Source organism: Sceloporus occidentalis, unplaced genomic scaffold (assembly GCF_023333645.1).
Source record: "Sceloporus occidentalis isolate IW3139 unplaced genomic scaffold, rSceOcc1.0.p SCAF_7, whole genome shotgun sequence".
NCBI classification, from domain to species: Eukaryota; Metazoa; Chordata; class Lepidosauria; order Squamata; family Phrynosomatidae; genus Sceloporus; species Sceloporus occidentalis.
This window is the reverse complement of record NW_028316987.1, coordinates 68708306-68727660: the sequence shown is the minus strand read 5'-3', so window position 1 is coordinate 68727660 and position 19355 is coordinate 68708306. Positions and strand designations below refer to the sequence as shown.

At 39.1% G+C, this 19355-nt stretch overlaps 1 protein-coding gene across 1 annotated transcript in view; it reads right to left on the bottom strand.

Annotated features, from left to right (window-relative positions):
- Positions 1 to 17561: 17561 nt before the first annotated feature.
- CDK6 (cyclin dependent kinase 6) overlaps positions 17562 to 19355 on the bottom strand; it is a 123004-nt gene continuing 121210 nt past the window's right edge. Inside the window, exons 8-9 of the mRNA XM_089533214.1 lie at positions 18318 to 18453; positions 17562 to 18197 (exon numbers count right to left, since the gene is read on the bottom strand). Of these exons, the coding sequence (XP_089389340.1) occupies positions 18051 to 18197; positions 18318 to 18453 (283 nt within the window). The 3' untranslated portion in view covers positions 17562 to 18050. The remainder of the gene's footprint in view (positions 18198 to 18317; positions 18454 to 19355) is intronic.

Sequence of the window (19355 nt, the reverse complement as noted above, 5' to 3'; positions counted from 1 at the left end):
TGGAAACGATTATCGTTAAAAAAAATGACATCTTCTAGAATTCCACAGCCATGCTAAAAGTAACTTTCCAAAGCTGTGGAGGAGACCGTGGACCTTCTCCAAGGGTGACCGGATATCCTCCTTTTCCAAGACATGTCCTGCATTTAAACCTCCTGTCCTGGAGGAACTCTAAAATGTCCCCCATTTTGAGCACGATTATATTTATATGAATGTTTTTGGCTGTTATTTTGTCATGTACTCCATTTTTATAGAATGTCCTACATTTTGCGGTGCCTGGTCCTCCTTTGTGGTTAGGACATCTGGTCACCCTGCTGTTACGCCAAGCCAAAATCTTCTGAATTTTGGTGTGTGTGTGTTTTTCCTATGGCCCCAAACGGACGCTGTACTCTGGGCAGCCATGATTCCCGAGGCATAAGAACATATGCACATTAAACAGAATAGTTTAGGAGTTGCAAATGAGAAACGTTAACACCTCCAAAGTCAGGAAGACAGGCAGTTGAGATAGGATGTTTTGCCGGACAAGCCAGAGAAGGCTGATTTACAACTCCATTTTCCACCCCGACATTGCCAGACCAAGCCATCCTTTACAACGCAAGTTTGATTTCCTTTGATGCAGGACAAACACCTTTTCCTTCAAGCTAGTTTTTGCATATAAAAGATCACCCAAATTCTTCATCAGTGGCCTTCTTGGAAGGCATGGGGACACTCTGTCACTGTGAACTCTGACTGGTCCTGGTACGTCCATTCTCACATCCACTCACCTGAATGGTTGTATCCAATGCTTTGGATCCGGAGTCAAGCCTCGTCTTGTGTGAGTATTGCCATTAGTTCTGCCTCTAGCTATTCCAAGCTAACTCCTGATTTTCTCAAGCTTGGCATTTAAGAGTGAATGTGGATTGTTGTGTGATTTTCCCCCTTAATAAAAGAAACACTCCATTCAGAGAATTCTGCCTCTGCAATATTCCTTTGATCCATTTTCTCTCTGTATACATAAGGGAAATGGTCTCAAGGCTCTTTCCTACTCTGCAGCTCTTCTTCACACTGTATCATGCCCAGCCTGGCTGTGTTTAACTCAGGAGAGGACTCTGGCCCTGGCCCTAACTCTGCCTGGATGCTTGAATCCATGGATAAAAAAAATCTGTGGATATGGAGGGCTGATTGTATATTAGAGTGGCTTGATCTTGAACAGATACATAATGCCCATTAGCTTTATAAAATATCTGCTTCTGATAGAATTAAATCTGCTAGAACTGGCTTGTTGATATGGAGCAACCCATGTTCCTGTGCTCCTGTGCTTTTGGACTCGCCTTCAGGAGTGGCTGTGAGGGCTTAAACTTCAATATTTATCACTACACCAGTGTGCACAGAAAAAAAGGTTTTAAGTTGTGCATTTCATAGAATAATAGAAGAATAGTTGGAAGAGACCCAGTCCAACCCCCTGCCATGCAGGAAATCCAAATCAAAGCATCGCTGACAGATGGCCATCCAGCCTCTGTTTAAAGACCTCCAAGGAAGGAGACTCCACTACACTCCGGGGGAGTTTGTTCCACTGTCGAACAGCCCTTACTGTCAGGAAGTTCTTCCTAATTTACCCTTCAGAAAGGTATTTCACCAAAAATTAAGTGCAATACCAATTCATGAATAAAAATGTGGCTTATATTCCTTTCTATATATATGTTTATACTCACCATTAACTCAAAGAATAATGAACAAGAATAGTGAAAAAAAGCAGACACAGAAAGTCAATGTTTTCAAATGTGTTTAATTTAACGTGTTGCCTCTGTATTTAGACATTTAAAAAAATACTTCCCTGTAAAAGTGAAGGAAATGCTCTCTGTATTTAGACATTTTAGAAAAAACACTTCCCTATAAAAATGAAACAAATGTTGAGACGGCTGCCTGAAATATACAAGGAACATCACTTTTTTCATTACAAATTATTCTGTGTGGAATTGGGAAAAAAGTACAGTGCGACAAGATATTGAATATGATACTCATTTCACATATTGAGAGATCAAGCCAACCTCAAAAATAAATCTATTACCTACTGAGTTCTGCAAGCATCAAAAACAACCAGTTCCAAGTAAATTATATAACAGCATGTCTGAAGCTTTAGTCTTTAATCAACCAATCCACAATCCACTTAAACTGGAGGACTTGAATCTAAGGGTCGTTTCACCAGTGATAGTAACAGCACTTTCCCACTGCAATCCTATACACTCTTATCTGGCAAGAAGTTCAGTTGAACTCAAAAGGACTTAATTTTGAGGGCATTCTTCTGTTTGTATTCCAAATATCTCTCCTTTCCCTTAGTTTCCTCTCTTATCACCTCTAAGGTCCCTCTCACACTGCACAGTTATGCCACTAACTGCCTTGGCTGAATCCAAAGGAATCCCAGGATTTGTAGTTTGGTCAAGCACTAAAGCTTGCAGGCAGAGAATTCTGAATAACTCATGAAACCTATAGGATAAAGTCATGGCAATTAAAATAATCCCAAAGTACTATCATTGCATAGTATGCAAGAGACCTAAATGATTGCAATATAATTCTGAATGTGTTTGCATCCTGATTTAAAAAGGATTAAGAAATGAATAGGGAAGTAGGTTGGTATGCTTTTAGCATCACTTATAATCAAACTGAAGTGCATTGACACTAATGTACATTATATGTTCCCTATCTATCATTATTTCCATAAGACAGCATTTCTGTGTCAGCCAACTGGGAAAAAGCTCTTTCCTTCACTAACTGAAGCTAAGTTTGACAGTCCACTGAGTGAGAAAAGTCCTGCATTTGGAAATATTATTTTTGACTACACCTCCCAGAATTTCCCATGCAGCAAGCATGGTCAGTGGACATGCGGCAGCCAGGATGGCAGCAATATCATCATGTTTTAGCAAATATTACTGTAATTATTTTTTAAGTCTTCAGATCACTTCTGCAAACTCCCTAAGAGCCAACTTGGACCTGCTATAATTAATGGGTCAAATGAACTTAAAACCCTGTCCTTATAGTTTGGATGCCCTGGTTATCATGCTGCCTAAATGACAGTAAATGTAATTTCTTTATCAAATGAAACATTTTGTAAAGTCGAAATGATGAAAGCCAAGCAATGGAATAATATGTGCATTTTCTGAAAAATGAAACGTGTGTCACACAGCCGGCATCACAAAGAATATTCATGCTGTCAGTATAAAATAGCTTCAAATTCTCAGTCACAAAGGTATGTTTCTTGCAGTGCAATCCTATTCATGTCTATTCAGAACTGCTTTCTCCCAGGTCAGCGTGTACAGGATGGCAGCTTTACATATAAATAATCAATTCTTATTTTCTGTAATCCATGGATTTAACAGGATTTAGTTGGACAACCAAGATGTTTAAAAGGAATACACGATACAGCATAGTATATTTTTCAGTCTTTGTGCAGCTGACTCAAGAAATTTATTTCAGAATACAGTGATTTCTCTGGTTAGAATGAGAAACACAGACTATTTAAATAGTAGCAAAGAAGCATGCTGAATCAAGGCTATTCATGCACCACTAAGAAGAAACAGTTGTTCAGGTAGACTTAAGAATTTGAGGAATGCAGATATGAAAAAAACAGGGCACAGGCTGAATTACAAATGATGAACTGTGAGAAAGAATCTGTAGGTAGTGGAGTTTGTGGCTTAGGTAAACATTTAACTATGTCAGCTGAAATCATAAATGCATTTTCATACATAGTGATTTGACTAGGATAGAGTCCAGTGCAGGGATAGGAAATGTGTGGCCAAAGTTGTAGCTGCAAGAAGGACAAAATAACAACATTGTACTCCCCAAATAAAAATTCTGCTTCCCCAAATTAAATTTTCTTTTCTTCCCTGAACTTCTAGTGTTGCAGTCACTTAAAACTTCAGCTGAGCATTTAAAATGCAGTTCAAGCATTCAAAACAAAGGGTCAGGCAAAGTTACCAATAGACGGTGAGCACAGCAAACTTAAGAGTTCTAGGTGTTAACAATTTTCAATGTTTTACTCTCTGCAGTGCTAGTATGTTTTACTCTCTGCAATGTTGTCCCTTGTAGCTACAACTCTGAGTGTGGACCTCCAGACATGTTGGACTGTTGCTAGTTATGCTGGCAAATACTGATGGGAGTCAGAGTTGAACAACATATGGAAGACCTTTCCCCTCTCTGTTTCCCCTCTCTGTTCTAGCAACTTTACTCTTGATTAATGGTGATTATGTGTCCAGTGACCCAGTCCTAAGGGTCCCCCTCAGCAAAAGCCCAAATAGGTATTTGAACTGTTGCAGATAAACATCATAAGCATGACAGATGGAACACAGCCATCTGACTCTGACCATTTGTCACTGAAGAATGTAGGCCATGGGAATCTCAATTCCATTCTTGTCATCTTTTTCATTTCTCCTGGGTCATGTCTATCTCCTGGTGGTACTGGCAGTCCTCATAATGTATGTTTCTTTCTGGGGAGGATCCATGGTTGGTTTTTTCCCTCCGTTAAATTGATTTTGCTCCAAACTAAGCAAAGTTGGGGAAAGTCTTGGTGTTTCCCAGAAAACTTGGAATGACCTCAGGTTCATTTGGTGTATGGACAGCTGGATCTGATCTGATTTGGCCTGATGCAGTTGTCTATAGGCCAAGATCCAAACCCTCCTCCGTCCCACTCTGACCACACAGAGAAAGGGGATGGCTTGTTTTCGGAGATGCTGCTGGTGTTGCATCCTCGCGTGAAGGAGCTCCCTGTAAAACATGCCTGGTGCACTACCACTTCTGCTGAGGACAGAAATAGACACTCGGGCCTGTTACAGGCTGGTTACAGACCAGCACTTTAGTGCGTGACGAGCACGCACTAGGGTTACAAAAGGGCGGTGCTTCCGCACCGCCCTAACCCTAGTGCGTGCTCGTCATGCACTAAACGGCGGCAGCCCTTCCATACGGCCACCACCGTGAGGACATCATGGCCGCGCCAGCTCTAGATGGGGCGGCGCGGACGTGACGTCCCTGCTCCGCGCCAGGGCGCTTAGTGCGCCCTGAACACGGAGCAGGAAGGAGCTCCGTTTCGGAGCTCCTTCCTGGTTTAGTCCGCTGGGCGCAGCCTTCAGACAGCTGCGCCCAGTGGACTAAAAGAGAAAGGGGCCAAGTGGCCCCTTTCTCTTCTCCCCGCCGCCGTGGGGTGTCCTTGGGGCTTGAAGCCCCAGGGACACCCCTTTTCAGGCTGCGGGGAAGCGGCGTTTTGCTGCTTCCCCGCAGCCTGAAAAGCGGCGGATCGGGGCCTCAGCGGCTGCCGTTCTAGCCGCTGAGGCCCCAATACTCTGGGGAAAGGGGCAGGTCCAGACCGCCCCAAATGGGCGATCTATAACCCGCCACAGACTGCCAAAATAAAGCTGCTTTGGGTCTCTTTGGAGGTATGCTATTTAAATGATGCATGGGTCCTAAGAGTCCGGAGGTTGCGCCAAAGTCACACTCCATTCCTAAGCATAGGAGTGCAGCTTTGGTGCAGCTTCCAGACTCTTAGGATGCATGCATCATTTAAACAGCATACCTCCAAAGAGACCCAAAGCCGCTTTATTTTGGCAGTCTGTAACAGGCCTCGGTTTCCTTGTTGATCGCATGTCCAGGTACTGATGTCTGTCTTCAGCAGAAGCATGCCAGGCACGTTCCCCTTGAGCAACTCCTGCACCTTCCTAGGGGTCTTGCCCCACTGTTTGAGAACCACTGGTTTATCTCAGTGTTTTGGAACTGATGCTCTGTTCCATCTTCCTAAAATTATCTAGGCTCTAGCATTCCTCTGTCATCCCCCAACTTTTAGGTCATTTTTCTGATTTGACTTGAAACACCATCTTGAATTTTAGTTTAGAAAATGGGATTAAAATGATTATGGGTATCTACTGATTTAAAGACCACTGCATATATACGCAGGAACTGAGCAATATTATTTCGTTTTAAAACCACAAATTTTTATTCCAAAGTTTTTATAAATGTGGAAGTATTTCAAAATATATGACAATATACCCCAACAAAAGGGATATCAGTCTGAACACGATGAATTTCTGCTTATTTGTACATTTACTAAGCATGGTCTGGCTCTTAAGTTTGGCCTTTCTTTATTTCAGCATTTTATGCCTACATTTGCACCCCACCCCCCAGAATCTACATTGAGAAATATACAAAATTTGGAATGTTTGAAAAAGTTATTACCTACAATTATAGTTCCCATCCCAGGAGTTACATTACCATTACAGTTGTAATTTTAAAAAGTAACTTCACTTTTTCATTGCTCAAAAGTAAGTAAAAGAGGTATTTTTAAAATTAGTATGTAACAGAGCCACTGGCCTAAGGTGCAAAATTGCACCTAAATATCAAGGCCACACACTCTGCAACTATGATAATAGTTAAATCCAGTTAGTGTTACACTGAAAAAGAAGTGAAAGTATTGCTTATTTTGTTGCAATTATAATTTGACAGATATGCTTTATTACTGTAAAATAACTTATTTTATTACAAATGGCTTACTTAACATGAGTTACATGATTCCCATCCATGAAACATGGTTATATGTATTGGACCACTATTTCCTTTAATATAACACTAGACTATTATTCTGGAGATCAGGGTTTGAAACCATAGCATGGAAACCTAAGGGTCACTTTGTGCAAGTCATACACTCAGCCTCAAAAGAAGGGAAAGGCAACAAGCCTCTGAACAAATTTCCCCAAGAAAACCTTGTGATATGTACACATTAGGGTTGCCATACACTGGAAACAACTTGAAGGCACACAACAGCGGCAGTTGTGATAGGGTTTAATCCAGAAATCACGCATAGAATGGCTTTTTTGAATGCCAAGCCTTTATATTGTTGTTGTTGTTAGCTGCTTTCAAATCGACTTCGACTTATGGTGACCCTATGAAAGAGTCCTCCAAGTCCTTCAAAGAGTCCTGCTCAGGTCCTGCAGACTCGAGGCTGTGGCTTTCCTGATTCAGTATCCATCTGATATGCAGTCTTAGGCTTTTCCTACTTCTCTTGACTTACCAAGCATTATCGTCTTTTCTAGTGAGTCATGTCTTATTATATGGTCAAAATATGATAGCCTCAGTTTAGTAATCTTGGCTTCTAGGGAGAGTTCAGGCTAGAGCTGTCTTTTTAGCAGTAAGTCTTCTCCAGCACCACATTTCAAAGGAGTTGATTTTCTTCCTATCAGCTTTCTTCATTTTCCAGCTTTTGCAACCATACACAGATACTGCAAATACAATGGCATGGACTATCCTAACTTTAGTATTTAGTGGTATATCTTTACACTTCAGAATCTTGTCTAGTCCCTTCATAGCTGCCGTTCAAAGTCCTAGTCTTCTGTTTGTTTGTTTTTTATCGCAGTCTCCATTCTGACTAATGACTGAGCTAAAGTATGAAAAATCTTGAACTATTTCAATGTCTCCATTGTCTGTTCCAAAGTTATGGACCTTTATATGCAGACATGCAAATACGTATCATTAAGGCTACCCTTTAACTTATGGTTCAAAATAGGTTGCTATTAATTCAGTGCCTGCTACTTACATGCTTGTAGCAGCAGCCTGATCTGAAAGCATTATCTGGTGTTAATGTTCATCAAGAACACTGAAAACTACTTTTTTTGGACTGTGCTAATTTTGGGAGCTTCTGGGAGTTGCAGTCCAAAACAGTAACATTTCCAAGCCCTGTCTCATCGCCGTAAAAGGCACTGGCTTCTGCTTTCAGTCAAGCCCAGTGGCAGGCCAGGTAAAGTTTTTTGTTGTCACCTGATAAACCCTATTCAATAATCATAGAATGACTGGAAGTTACCATCACAACAATATTTATTAGGTACACAGTCCTGTTCAGCAAATGTAGAATGCTTGGTAGTCTTTATCACACAGATGTTTATTCCATACGATGTTATCAAAGCTAAAGCTTATTCTAATTACAGAAATCAGGGATATTGTCTTATATATCCATCATTGACTACTTTCTAGTGACAAATACACACAAAAAGAAAAAAAAGAAAAGAAAATATCTCTCAAGTTACCGTGTCTATCTTTAATTTCCTGCCCATTCCCTCCCATTCTATTGTTCTACATGTAAATTTCATTCTACCAAAACTTTATTCAAGTTTACATATGATGTTTAAAACAAAACACACACACATACACAGACAAATGAGACCTAAAAGATACTACATCCAATAAGCTTTGTCTCTTTAGTTGCAAAATGCAAATATTAAACTATGCAGCTCATTCAGATCATTTATTTCATAGCGTGACATCTTTTTAGTCCCACTAATCAGAGTAGCAGCTCACATATCTAAAAAAATATTTAAAATGTAGACTATATTGCAAAAGCACAGACCTTCTACAGTTGCAGCTAGTGACTTTTTAAGAAAGGCAAATACTCCATACTTAGCTCTGGGGGTGAAATATTCATCTTAGTTAAGAATACACATATCAGTTAAAATAATCATTTACACTGCATATAAACAATGTGGATATAAAAGTCCATCTTTTCAGTAAATGCTGACCCCATTAATTGGGCCTGAGTGCTGTTACTAACCATGTGTCCTCATTGGATCAGTCAGCTGCTAACCAGGAACCTGAGACTGAAAAAAAATATCCTTGCAATTGTAAACACATTTGTTCCCCAAAAGATCTCATTGGTTTCAGTGGAAGGTGGTCCCAAAGGAATTACGTTTAAGGCCAGGATTTTCCTTCTGTAGTCCAGAAATTATTTGTGTTGAAATGGTCCATTAGAAAAGTCAGTTGATTCCAAAAAATATAAAAGAAAATGTTCAGGAATAAATGGACTAAGATCTAATTCTGTCTCCTTCACACCCAAACCAGATGAGCCACAGGAATTGCATTTGGCAGGATAATTCAGGAGTGCCAGTGTGGCATAGTGGTTTGAGTGTGGGATTAGCACACTGAGACACCAGGTTTCAAATCCCCACTCAGCCATGGAAACCGACTGGGTGACTTTGGGCAGGTCACATTTTCTCAGCCTCAGAGGAAGGCAAAGGCAAATCTCCTCTGACCAAATCTTGGAAAGCAAACCCCATGATATATTTATAAGTTTGAAACCACTTGAAGGTACAACAACAACAACAACAACAACAACATTTCAGATCCAAGTTGTCAACATTTGCATTGATTTGTCATTTGCAGAAGTATTTTGTCATGCTAACTATGGCAGTTAGGATGCTCCACCAAAAAGAAAGAAAGAAAGAAAAAAAGAAAGAAAGAGAGAGAGAGAGAGAGATCATAACTTTTCAGGTTCTTCCATTAGTCTAACTGAAGTGCATAAACTCTAGTGCATATACATACTCTCCAACTCTCGGGATTTGGCAGGAATAGTCTCAGTTAATTTTGTTGCCTCACTTTTTCAGCTGTCTTACCTCTTAAAATATCCCAGTTTCTCTCTCCTTCTTCTCACTTTCTCCTTTTGTCCTCAACTTACTCCAGTTACTGCAAACTGACTTCGAAGTGCAAATGTAGTTTGTACCCAATTAATTCAATGGTGGAGAAGAAGACAGGGGGCATAATCTTGCCTTTTTCTACAGACTCTTGCTAAAACAAGTTGCTACAGTCTCTCCTAGCTTGTGCATTCATCCTCATTAATAACGTTATCTTGACCACATTCTGAGGTTGTTTGGCCACACATCCTTGTTTTCATCTGTGAAATGGAGGGTATGCAGAGGCTCTTTATCCATATTATTCTTTATCTTTATCTATAAGGACTTGAAGAATACTGTTCTCCATTCATTAAAACCACTTCACATGGCAGCCTTGTATGAATAGTGAACACTGAGCTTAGAATCAGGAGCACAATTCAAAAGTCAATGCCTTATGTGTGCAGAGAGCTCCATGCATGACCAGTGGGACCTTTACAGAATGCGGTACTCACACAATTTCAGAAACCAGTAAATTATTGCTATAATGTAGAGCAGGGGTGGACAATGTTGCTGGTGTGCAATGCCTATCATCCCTCACTACTGACCATGCAGGTCAGGGCTGTTGGAAGTTGTAATTCAATGTGTGGAAGTGTCATAGTTTGCCTTCTGCTACTGCAGAAATAAATTGCATTGATTACACAGACTTTCCTATAACTGTATTTAGGGTTCTGGTTCTAAATTAATAATATTTAACCAGACTAAATCAAAATCAACTGCTCCCCCCAAACTATGTAAAATTTCACTTTTCAGGCCCTAGCACTGACATAACAACTCATGAGGAAATAAGAAATATATTCTAATATAAAACAAATACATTTAAATGGTCCATGCACAAATTACAAATATGTTGATATGACAGAGTACAGAATATTCCCAACAATATACATTTCAAATGATAAAACAGCTATTCAAAGCTACAGAACCTTTTCTCTTTATCTGACTTTTCTTCTTGGAAGCTCAGATTCTCGGCAGACAAAATCCTGCTCCTGTGACCAGTCTATTTGCTTAACACAGTGAATCAGAACATGGAAAATAATTTTCTGGTCTCTGCAGTGAGCCCACAAATATATTAAATACAGGTAGCATTGTGCGCAACTACAGCTCCTTTAGCAGGAAGGAGAAATATTGTCACCACGTCTAAACAGCAAGTAGCTAAGTTGAAAGTGAAAAATAAATTAAAATAAAATAAGTATTTTATGGACATTGTGTGCCCAAATGGTGAAGGTGTATCTGGACCAAAGAATCTGGCAAAAAGTAATGGTGCAATAGCTGACAAGTTAGCTGTTTTAGATTGCCCATATTTATGGGCACAGCACGCAAACCACCATACAAGCAGAGACTGGCACTGATGAGGTATCAAGTCAATAGTATCCTTCCTAAAACAGCAGTGATGAAACAACAGAATCCAAAGATCTGAGTGGAACAAAATTGAAATGACTAAATCATAAACTCAAAAATTAAAAGCCAGCAACTGGATGTTGTCAGCCAAATCCAGGGGTACCGTTAAATCACTCATCTTGGGTTTAGTGTGCATGGCATCAACAACAGCAGGATTTATTATTAGGCCATGGGGCTGGGGCTGTTTTCAAAGGCATCCTCCAGGAACTCTGGTTGCTAATTAGGATGTTAAGCACTTTCATTCACAGCTATGGAGAATGAGGTTGAAGGTAGGGAATTAAGAAATACATTAGCCTGTCCTGTGCTGAGTCAAATCATCTGGCGTCAAATGATTTATTCTGCTCTTGGGAGGTTACTTTTTTTGACCAGAATTCCCAGAATCTTCCAGACAGCATGGCTCTAGGCTTGCTGGGTGAAAGATTCTGGGAAGTATAATCCCCAAAAGTAATTTTTCCAAGGTCTGACTTTGGCAAAGGCTTTCCATGGTCTCATGTGGACTCTTTCCCAGTTCAGCTAGAGAGAACCTTCTAAATAAAAACATTGTTGAAATTTGAGGCCTTCCATACAGAACCAGGTTATGGAGATAAGAGAGTACCCAATACAATTGCCTCTCTGCTTCAAAACCTATGATGTTATATATGGTTAGTTGTCAAGTTCTAAAGTGGAACCAGATTTTCCTTCGGTAAATTCAGAAACCAGACTGAGAAATGGGTGCAGTATCTATTTCAGACTGGACTTGAATTTTTTTTGAACTTGCTTGTTCTAAAGTGCTTTATAAAACTATCCTTTAAATGCACAATAGCATTAATTAGACTATTCATCACTACCTTCTATGTGTTAATATAATGTGCTATACATTTCTATCTATCTTACTTACAGTAGGTTTACACAGAACACAAACAGTTTAATCTTATGTTTTTATAGCTGCCATGCAGAAAAATAAGGTCCTCTACTGAATCTTATAACTGTACATGTGAAAACTTCCCTGATTTTGGTTCCATTTTTGTGAAGCATTCTTAAAGGCATCAAATCAATTACCAAATTTAGAGCTTTCAAAGCAATCACTCTGAACAATTTGTGTCCAGATTCAGCCTCTATGTATACACGTGAACCATATTTTATTTTCATGTAGAATCTTCACCTTAGAAATACATCTTTTTCTCCCTAGCATCATAATTTTCCACAGCTGTACAATTCATGTACTATTTTGTTAAAATAATTACAACTGCTTAATAAAAACTTTCTCTACTCTCATTAGACAGCTAAAACATTTTGCCATATATGGCCTTTTGCTTACTTGTCTACTTTTTGTTTTGGAAGCACTGGCCAAATTTATAATATGTTGTAGTCAATGGCCACAATTTGAAGAGTTTTCATTTGTATACATGTAAAAGTATTTTCCATTTCTTTTTTCTGCTGTTGTCAGAATTAACTGAACTGAGAATCTCCAAAACTCTGGACTGATGTCCTTTGTGGAAAATTGCACAGAAAAGGGTGGTGAGGTGCTGCAGTTATTACTGAATCACAGTGATTTTTTGCATACTTTATTATTAGTACAATGAGGTGCATTTCTTTCTGTTTAGCAGCTGAATATATTCTCTGGAGGAAGACAATTGAAATGTATCTGAAATCACTTATTCAATAATAACTGCAATTTGTTGGACATTTGCTGTTGCTGAAATCTTGTTTTACCGTTTGTGAGCAAGACGAAGGTGGTAAAAAGAAGAAGAGGCAGAGCTTCTTTTTCAAGATATGCCCAGTTATTTCTAAATGCATCCAGGGTTTGGCTCTGGAGTGTCTGGCTCTTCAAGTACCATCTCTCTTTGTCATGCACTCACTCATACACATATAGCCCTTGTTAATGACTCAACTACCCCTGGGTCCCCCTCCTTGACAGTTCTTCAATGTCTTCATCTGCCCACCAATCTTTCTTTTGGCCTGTTGCTTCCCTGCATTTCTGTCTAACCTTCTTCAGAAAAACTCTTCAGCTTGGGTCCTGGCATATCCTTCTCCTGTGCTACATATCTGTGGCTGTGCTTTCTACATTCTATTTCTAGGCCTTCCTGTAGGATCTCCCCCAGTTTCCATCACAACTCTAGCCCTGGTCATGGTAATACCTGTAATTCTCATTTGACCATTGCTCAGTGGTAAGTGATGTATGAAATGCTATTCATGTAAAAAGGTCACACAATTTTTCACTAAACTTTCACTTTGTGACACTATACTCACAATGTAAATGCCGAGAGGTGTGTCTTTTGTTGCTAATGTGAAGAAAGTTTTATTTGGTCCCAATTTGACAGGCAGAGTACTTATTAATGCTCTGTTGCTCCCAAACTGCTGCTCACTCATGTAGCTTGTGTAACTTTAACCATCTTGACCACACTCCGATATTGTTTGGACACTTGTGCCCCGATTTTTATCTGTAAAATACTGGAGGGTATAATAGTTCCAGAGCATTCTCATCCTAAATACAGTTTTTGGAAGGGTCATTGTTATCAATAGGCTGTGCATTCTCTAGGTATGCTTAGGACTGAAATGCCTTTCTGAACTCAGCTGCAGAAATAACCAGTGAGCTGGTCTGAGCAAAACTTCAAACGTATGAGGATTTCTCTGTTCTGAAAGCAGAAGATGTCAGAAAGGCATACATTTTCATCAATTTGTAACATAGCAACTTCTCCAGCAAGCCTTCCCTGAAGCTGCAACCTTTGCAACTCTTTGAAATGCTTTCATTCAAAGCAAAGTGGAGTCAAAATGGAGTTAAACAATAACAGTTGAATGAAATTTACAGCTTTTGTATTTACACACTTAAGTACTACTTAGAAGCTGCAGACAAAGGAAACCTAAAAATTGCCCCCTCACACTTGATTTTTAAAAGAAAAAAGAGGTTGATAAACTGGGAATAAAAATAAGGTTTTCACTGGCAAGGACCATCCAAAATTTTAAAAGACGCAGATATAAAAACCTCTCTAGAATACACAGTTGGTGTTCCATAATCACTTGCAATATATCTTGCAATGTTAAGAAGCTGGAAATACTGGGTACAATAGAGAAGAAATAATGAGGCATGAGTACAGGTTAGTATGCTAATTCAGCTTTCTAAATACACCATGGAAAGCTAGCAGCCTGACCACAATTGTGTATATTAACCTGCTGGCAACTGGCAGAGAGGGACAGGAGCTTCAGCCCTTCGCCAATAGCCCACTTCATAGGGGACAAGCTTACCTCCTTTGGTAGCCTGGCTGGTTTCTACTCTTGTTGGCTATCAGGTCAGTGCTTTTTCTCACAGGGGTGAGGATCCTCTTTCAATCTAAGGACTGAATTCAATTTCCAAGAAGTCTATGAGGTGGGGATTCCAGTGATGGGCAGAACCAAAGGGAAAAGGAGAGTGAGCAAAACCCAGCAGTATATTTTAGCTTGAAGCTACTACTGCCAGTGATTATTAGTCACTTGTATGTTTCAGTGAAGACTTTTCAATCTTTTAGAATGGAGGCAGGACCTATACAAAAGCTGGCAAAACCTGAGGAACCCAAGGGTTGGGTTGGGAGCCAAGGCGGGCTAGACTGGGTCCTAGGGCCTGCTTGAAGGTAAGGTTCTGCTGGTTTCACTAATTTCAGTAGTACTTTATCAGAACATCTCTGGAGGATATGCACCGGCTCCTGCACTTCTGAGCTTGAATTGTTTATATGTTATAAACCTTACTTATTACATTTATGCTATCATCCTTATATTCTGCATATAAAATTATGTCTCCAGTAAAATAGAAAAATAAAAGCCACTAAATATTTCTGTCAAAACTCACAAAATAGAAAGCTAATCAATTCTCACAGGATACAAAGCAGAGGATTTCTAATCCAGATCTCATACTAGCAAATCTCAATCAAACCTCAGAGCAGGACAGGAATAATAGCTAAAAAGATTTCAACAAGCAGATTCCATACAAGGAACCTGTGTCTACTCATGTTGACCTACAGAATAAACAGTTCACATGCCTATCCATTTCAAACATAATGTGGATTTTGTGACCAATTATACTTTTTATACACATTGAGTGATATTTCTAAGCTTCAAGAAAGATAATTTCTTTTGCTTTCACGCTATTTGTTTTAATGAATTTCTAGATTATTCTACATTTCTAAGCAGGCATAGTTTCAAGAAGCAAAGAAATCTGTCCTTTGTACAAGAGTATTATTCCAAAATCCATCTTTTACATGAATCAGGACAAGTAGAACAACATATAGAACAACACATGCACTACATAACATCATATCTTCATAACTGAAAATTCTAGCAAAAAACAAAACAAAACAACAACAACAACACACACAAAACCCAACAACATCTGGGTACCAAGCAGATCCACAGTATGGCTGTCTGTGGTCACAAGCAGCTATTCTACAGTATGAAGAGGTGGACCTCAAAGTAAAACCTTACAATGATGAAAAGGATGCTAGAGCTCAATGCAAACAGGACTGCCCAGTAGGAGGGGACTGCTAGGGCAATTTGACCTCCCCCAAATACAAGGCTCACTTCCTCAGCTCCTGTGTACCACTGGCCCCCGCACTGACAATTCCTTATCACTCATCAGAGCCCCTCCATATGAATGGATCATTACAGAGTGTAGCAATGTCTCCAGCATTACATCGGTCCCATTCCCCACAAATTTTCTGGAAAACCCTGATTGGAAGATGTCTTGCAAGACACCTTAGGCTGCTCACCTCAGATTGTTTACTTGTGTTGCTCAAGGAGTAGAGCTGAAGAAAGTAACCTTTTTGGATCAACTCTCAGAATCCTCTAGCCAGCATGACCCATCCAAAAAAGGAATCTTTCTAAGCTCTATTATCACGGTGGCAAGATACAAGCAGACTCAGGAAGGCAAGACAAAACCCAAACCAAAATCTCAGCGCATATATATATATATATATATATATATATATATATATATTGTTTCTCCCCTCATCTCTCCAGTGAATCTTAGGTATCAGATTTGCTCCAGCAGGCCTAGCTGTCCTCATAGACAGCACACATGAGTTATAGCCTCTGCTGGTGGCCTTAGCTATGTGATGCCAAGATCACATCCATATGGAAGTTTCAACCTTTCTTTGCTCCATGCTTTGGTGCAAAATAAAGTATTGAGAAGCACTATGTGGGGGGAAAAACACAAGTCTACTATATTGTGGACATTTTGCACACCAGAAGCATTCCATCTCATGGGTACACAAGACTTCCCTGTGGGAAACACAAATGAAGGAGAGTATTCAGTATTATTCCCAGAAGTGGACATGCAATGGAAAAGAGAAGTGCTGACATAGCTCTGTAAGCAGCAAGAAGAACAATAGGTTAGCACAAGGATGGAGAATCCTCATCCCTCCAGACGTTTCAGACTTCAATTCCCCAAACCCCCACTGACATAGCCAATGGTAAGGCATTGTCAGTGTTATACACTGGGGAGGGCCACAGGCCCCCCACCTCTTGTTTAACAAAAAGAACAAAGATGATCATAGGTGTTAACAGTACTAGCCATCAAAGAATTCCAATAGCACCTACTATTTTGTTATGGTTGTGGTTGTTGCAGCTATGATTATACTAGGCCAGTTATCCCCAGAGTTATATCTGGATCACTGCAGTGCAATCTGCAGCTTCATGTACAATTTTCTTTTTGTAGATTAAAAATATTTCATCAACCTGTACTACAAAAATAAAAATTTATTTTAAAAATTCTAATTCTTAAAAAAAACCTTAAACTAAAATATATACACAATTTAATGTAATATTCAAAGTATTTGTGGTAAGGCAGCTAGGTAAATTATTGATCAAAGATTACTTTCAGTTGTAACAAGTCTAAAAGAGACACATAAACAGAATAATTAATGTAAGTGGCAGTGTTACACAAGGGCTCCTCACACTTTATGATATAGAAAAATATAAGATCAGCTAAATTACAAGAAATGTAAAGGATCTGAGGCCAGCTTGAAGTGACAATAACAGTCATCCATTCTAATGCCTGAGGATTTTCTTGTAGGCACGGCATACAATATGTATGACATGGACCATTTCCTTCCTCACGGCACAATCTTATCCTTGTTTTCCCAGAAGTAAGCCTCACTAGACTAAATCCAAATTTAGTAATATGTACAATTGGTTTGCTCTGGTTAAATATGGCCCAGCCTATTGTGTCCAGTATAGCTTACTCCCAGGAAAAACTACACAGGACTATATGGACTACTCAGAAGTAAGTTCAACAGGTTTTCAAATTATAAAAAAGCAATACCAAAGGAACATTTGATTTTAATTATTTCACAAAACCCCTTTTCTGCTAGGTATCATAGGTATCTAAAATATATCACTTTCTTAGGAGCATGAGGGTAATATCTGAGAGGACTAAAGATACATTGCATAATGACTGGCATAAGCTCACCAAACAAGAACAGTGATCTGTACAAATTATTTTTGTAACCCACCTTTTCCTCTGCCACATGTGCGTAATCTTCTGCATAATACCCTTGTTCATAAAGTCAGAGACACAAATTATTACAAAGAGCAATGAAATGCTGCAATTATCATCTCATGTTTCCTATTGGGGAAGGACATTCCTGTGTGATTACAATCGCCAGATGTGCTTGTACACATTTCTCTTTAGCTGCAGGCTATAGAGGTTCAGTATTTCAGTGTCATTCTTTTAAATATTGCTTTAAGAAAACACTTTTTCGCCTGAAATAATGTAAAGCAAATAAATAGGGAAACTTATCAGGCTAACTGGAATAGCTAGTTATCAGCTTAAAGGAATACCAAGTCAGACTTCAGCACCTAGAGACAGAAGTTAAGTCATGTTTTGGTAGCAAGAATGGATTACTCTAATCCATAGTGGCACCATTTGCCAGAAGAAGACTCTAATCCATAGTGGCACCATTTGCCAGAAGAAGAAGAAAATGGCAGCAAAACTGGTCAGCAGCTTCTTTTCACTTGGAGATCTCCAGAAAGAACTAAACAAACATCAAGCTCTGGTGAAGATCATTTGACACTTTGCCTCTTCAATTGCTTTGAAGATAGCTAGATTCTTGTCCTTAGAGAAGAATTTTGCTCTGGAGAGATATACAGATGATATGTGAAGCTCCAAAGAATGCCCATCAGTTGAACAGTGGTGGTTTTTTTCAGTTATCCTCAGTGATGGCCTTACCAAGCTAGCTGTTTTGTTCATTTACAGCCTTATGGTGTATTCATCTCAGTGGAGTTCTGACTGGATGACATATCTGAGTCCATATTCTCCTTGCATTTCTCCAGATCATGAAAATAAGGGTGAGATAAGGCATCATAAGCTGATATTCTCTTTGTTGGACTGAATGTCAAGCATTTCTGTAAATAGGGAGGGGGAAAAGGAGACCATTACAAACTGAGAGGCAAAAAACTGAATTGGATCTACAAAAATAGTTATGAAATGGTTAAGCCCTGAAGGATGCTGCAGCAGGCACTTACAAGTAGGAAGTCTTTGCCTAGTTCATCAATATCTGTTACAAAAAGCTCAATAGGCTGCGGAGTCCGCGATGTAAAAGCATTCCTTGGGAGAGCAACATCACTTGGCCAGTCTTCTTCACCAGGAAGCCCAATTACACTGTATGAAAAACAAGCAGGTTTCATTTTGGGTAAAACAAGATTTACTTACTGCTTTATTCACATTTGCATCTTTTCCCTACCTGATGACATCTCCCGCTCAATTGAAGAATGCAGTAACTGTGCATTTATCTCTCTAAACTAGAACATTTCTACTACTTTTTCATTTCTTAAAAAAAAATCCTCTTAGGGTGGATAAGAATAAGCGAAATCTCGAAACACACCTACGAAATGTCTTTAAAGTAACTGGAAAAGTATGACCTGTTACATTAATAATATTGTTTAAACTCTTCATAGTACTTTTGAAATGTGACTCTATTATACCTTAATACAAATACATATACACACACACACATATATATATATATATATATATATATTACTGAAATGTGAAATGTGTATAGTATTAAGGTATAATAGAGTCACATTTCAAAAGCAATATGAATATGTGTATATATATATACACACACATATATACACTATATATATATATATATATATATATATATATATATATATATAGAGAGAGAGAGAGAGAGAGAGAGAGATTGAGATTGAGAGAGAGAATGCTGCTTGTAACACATGGTGCTTGTAACCTACTACTTACATAATCAAAAGGCTTTCAAAAACAGACTGCAGGTTCATAGCCAAGGAAACTTTAGTGTCTAATGGATATCTGATAGAGGTATTTAGCAGTCATTCTGTGCCAAATTGAATACAAAACCAAAGTTTGAACTTAATGCCTCTTTAAAGCAACCCCCTACTCCTTTCTGGATAGATTTGGAATGAAAAAGAAATGGCTGTGCTGTGCCACTAGAGAGCAGCACTACTCCAGTTTCCAATAAATACTTCTTCAGTGACAATATAAGTAAGGGCAATACCAGGTGGAGGATTATTCAGTCA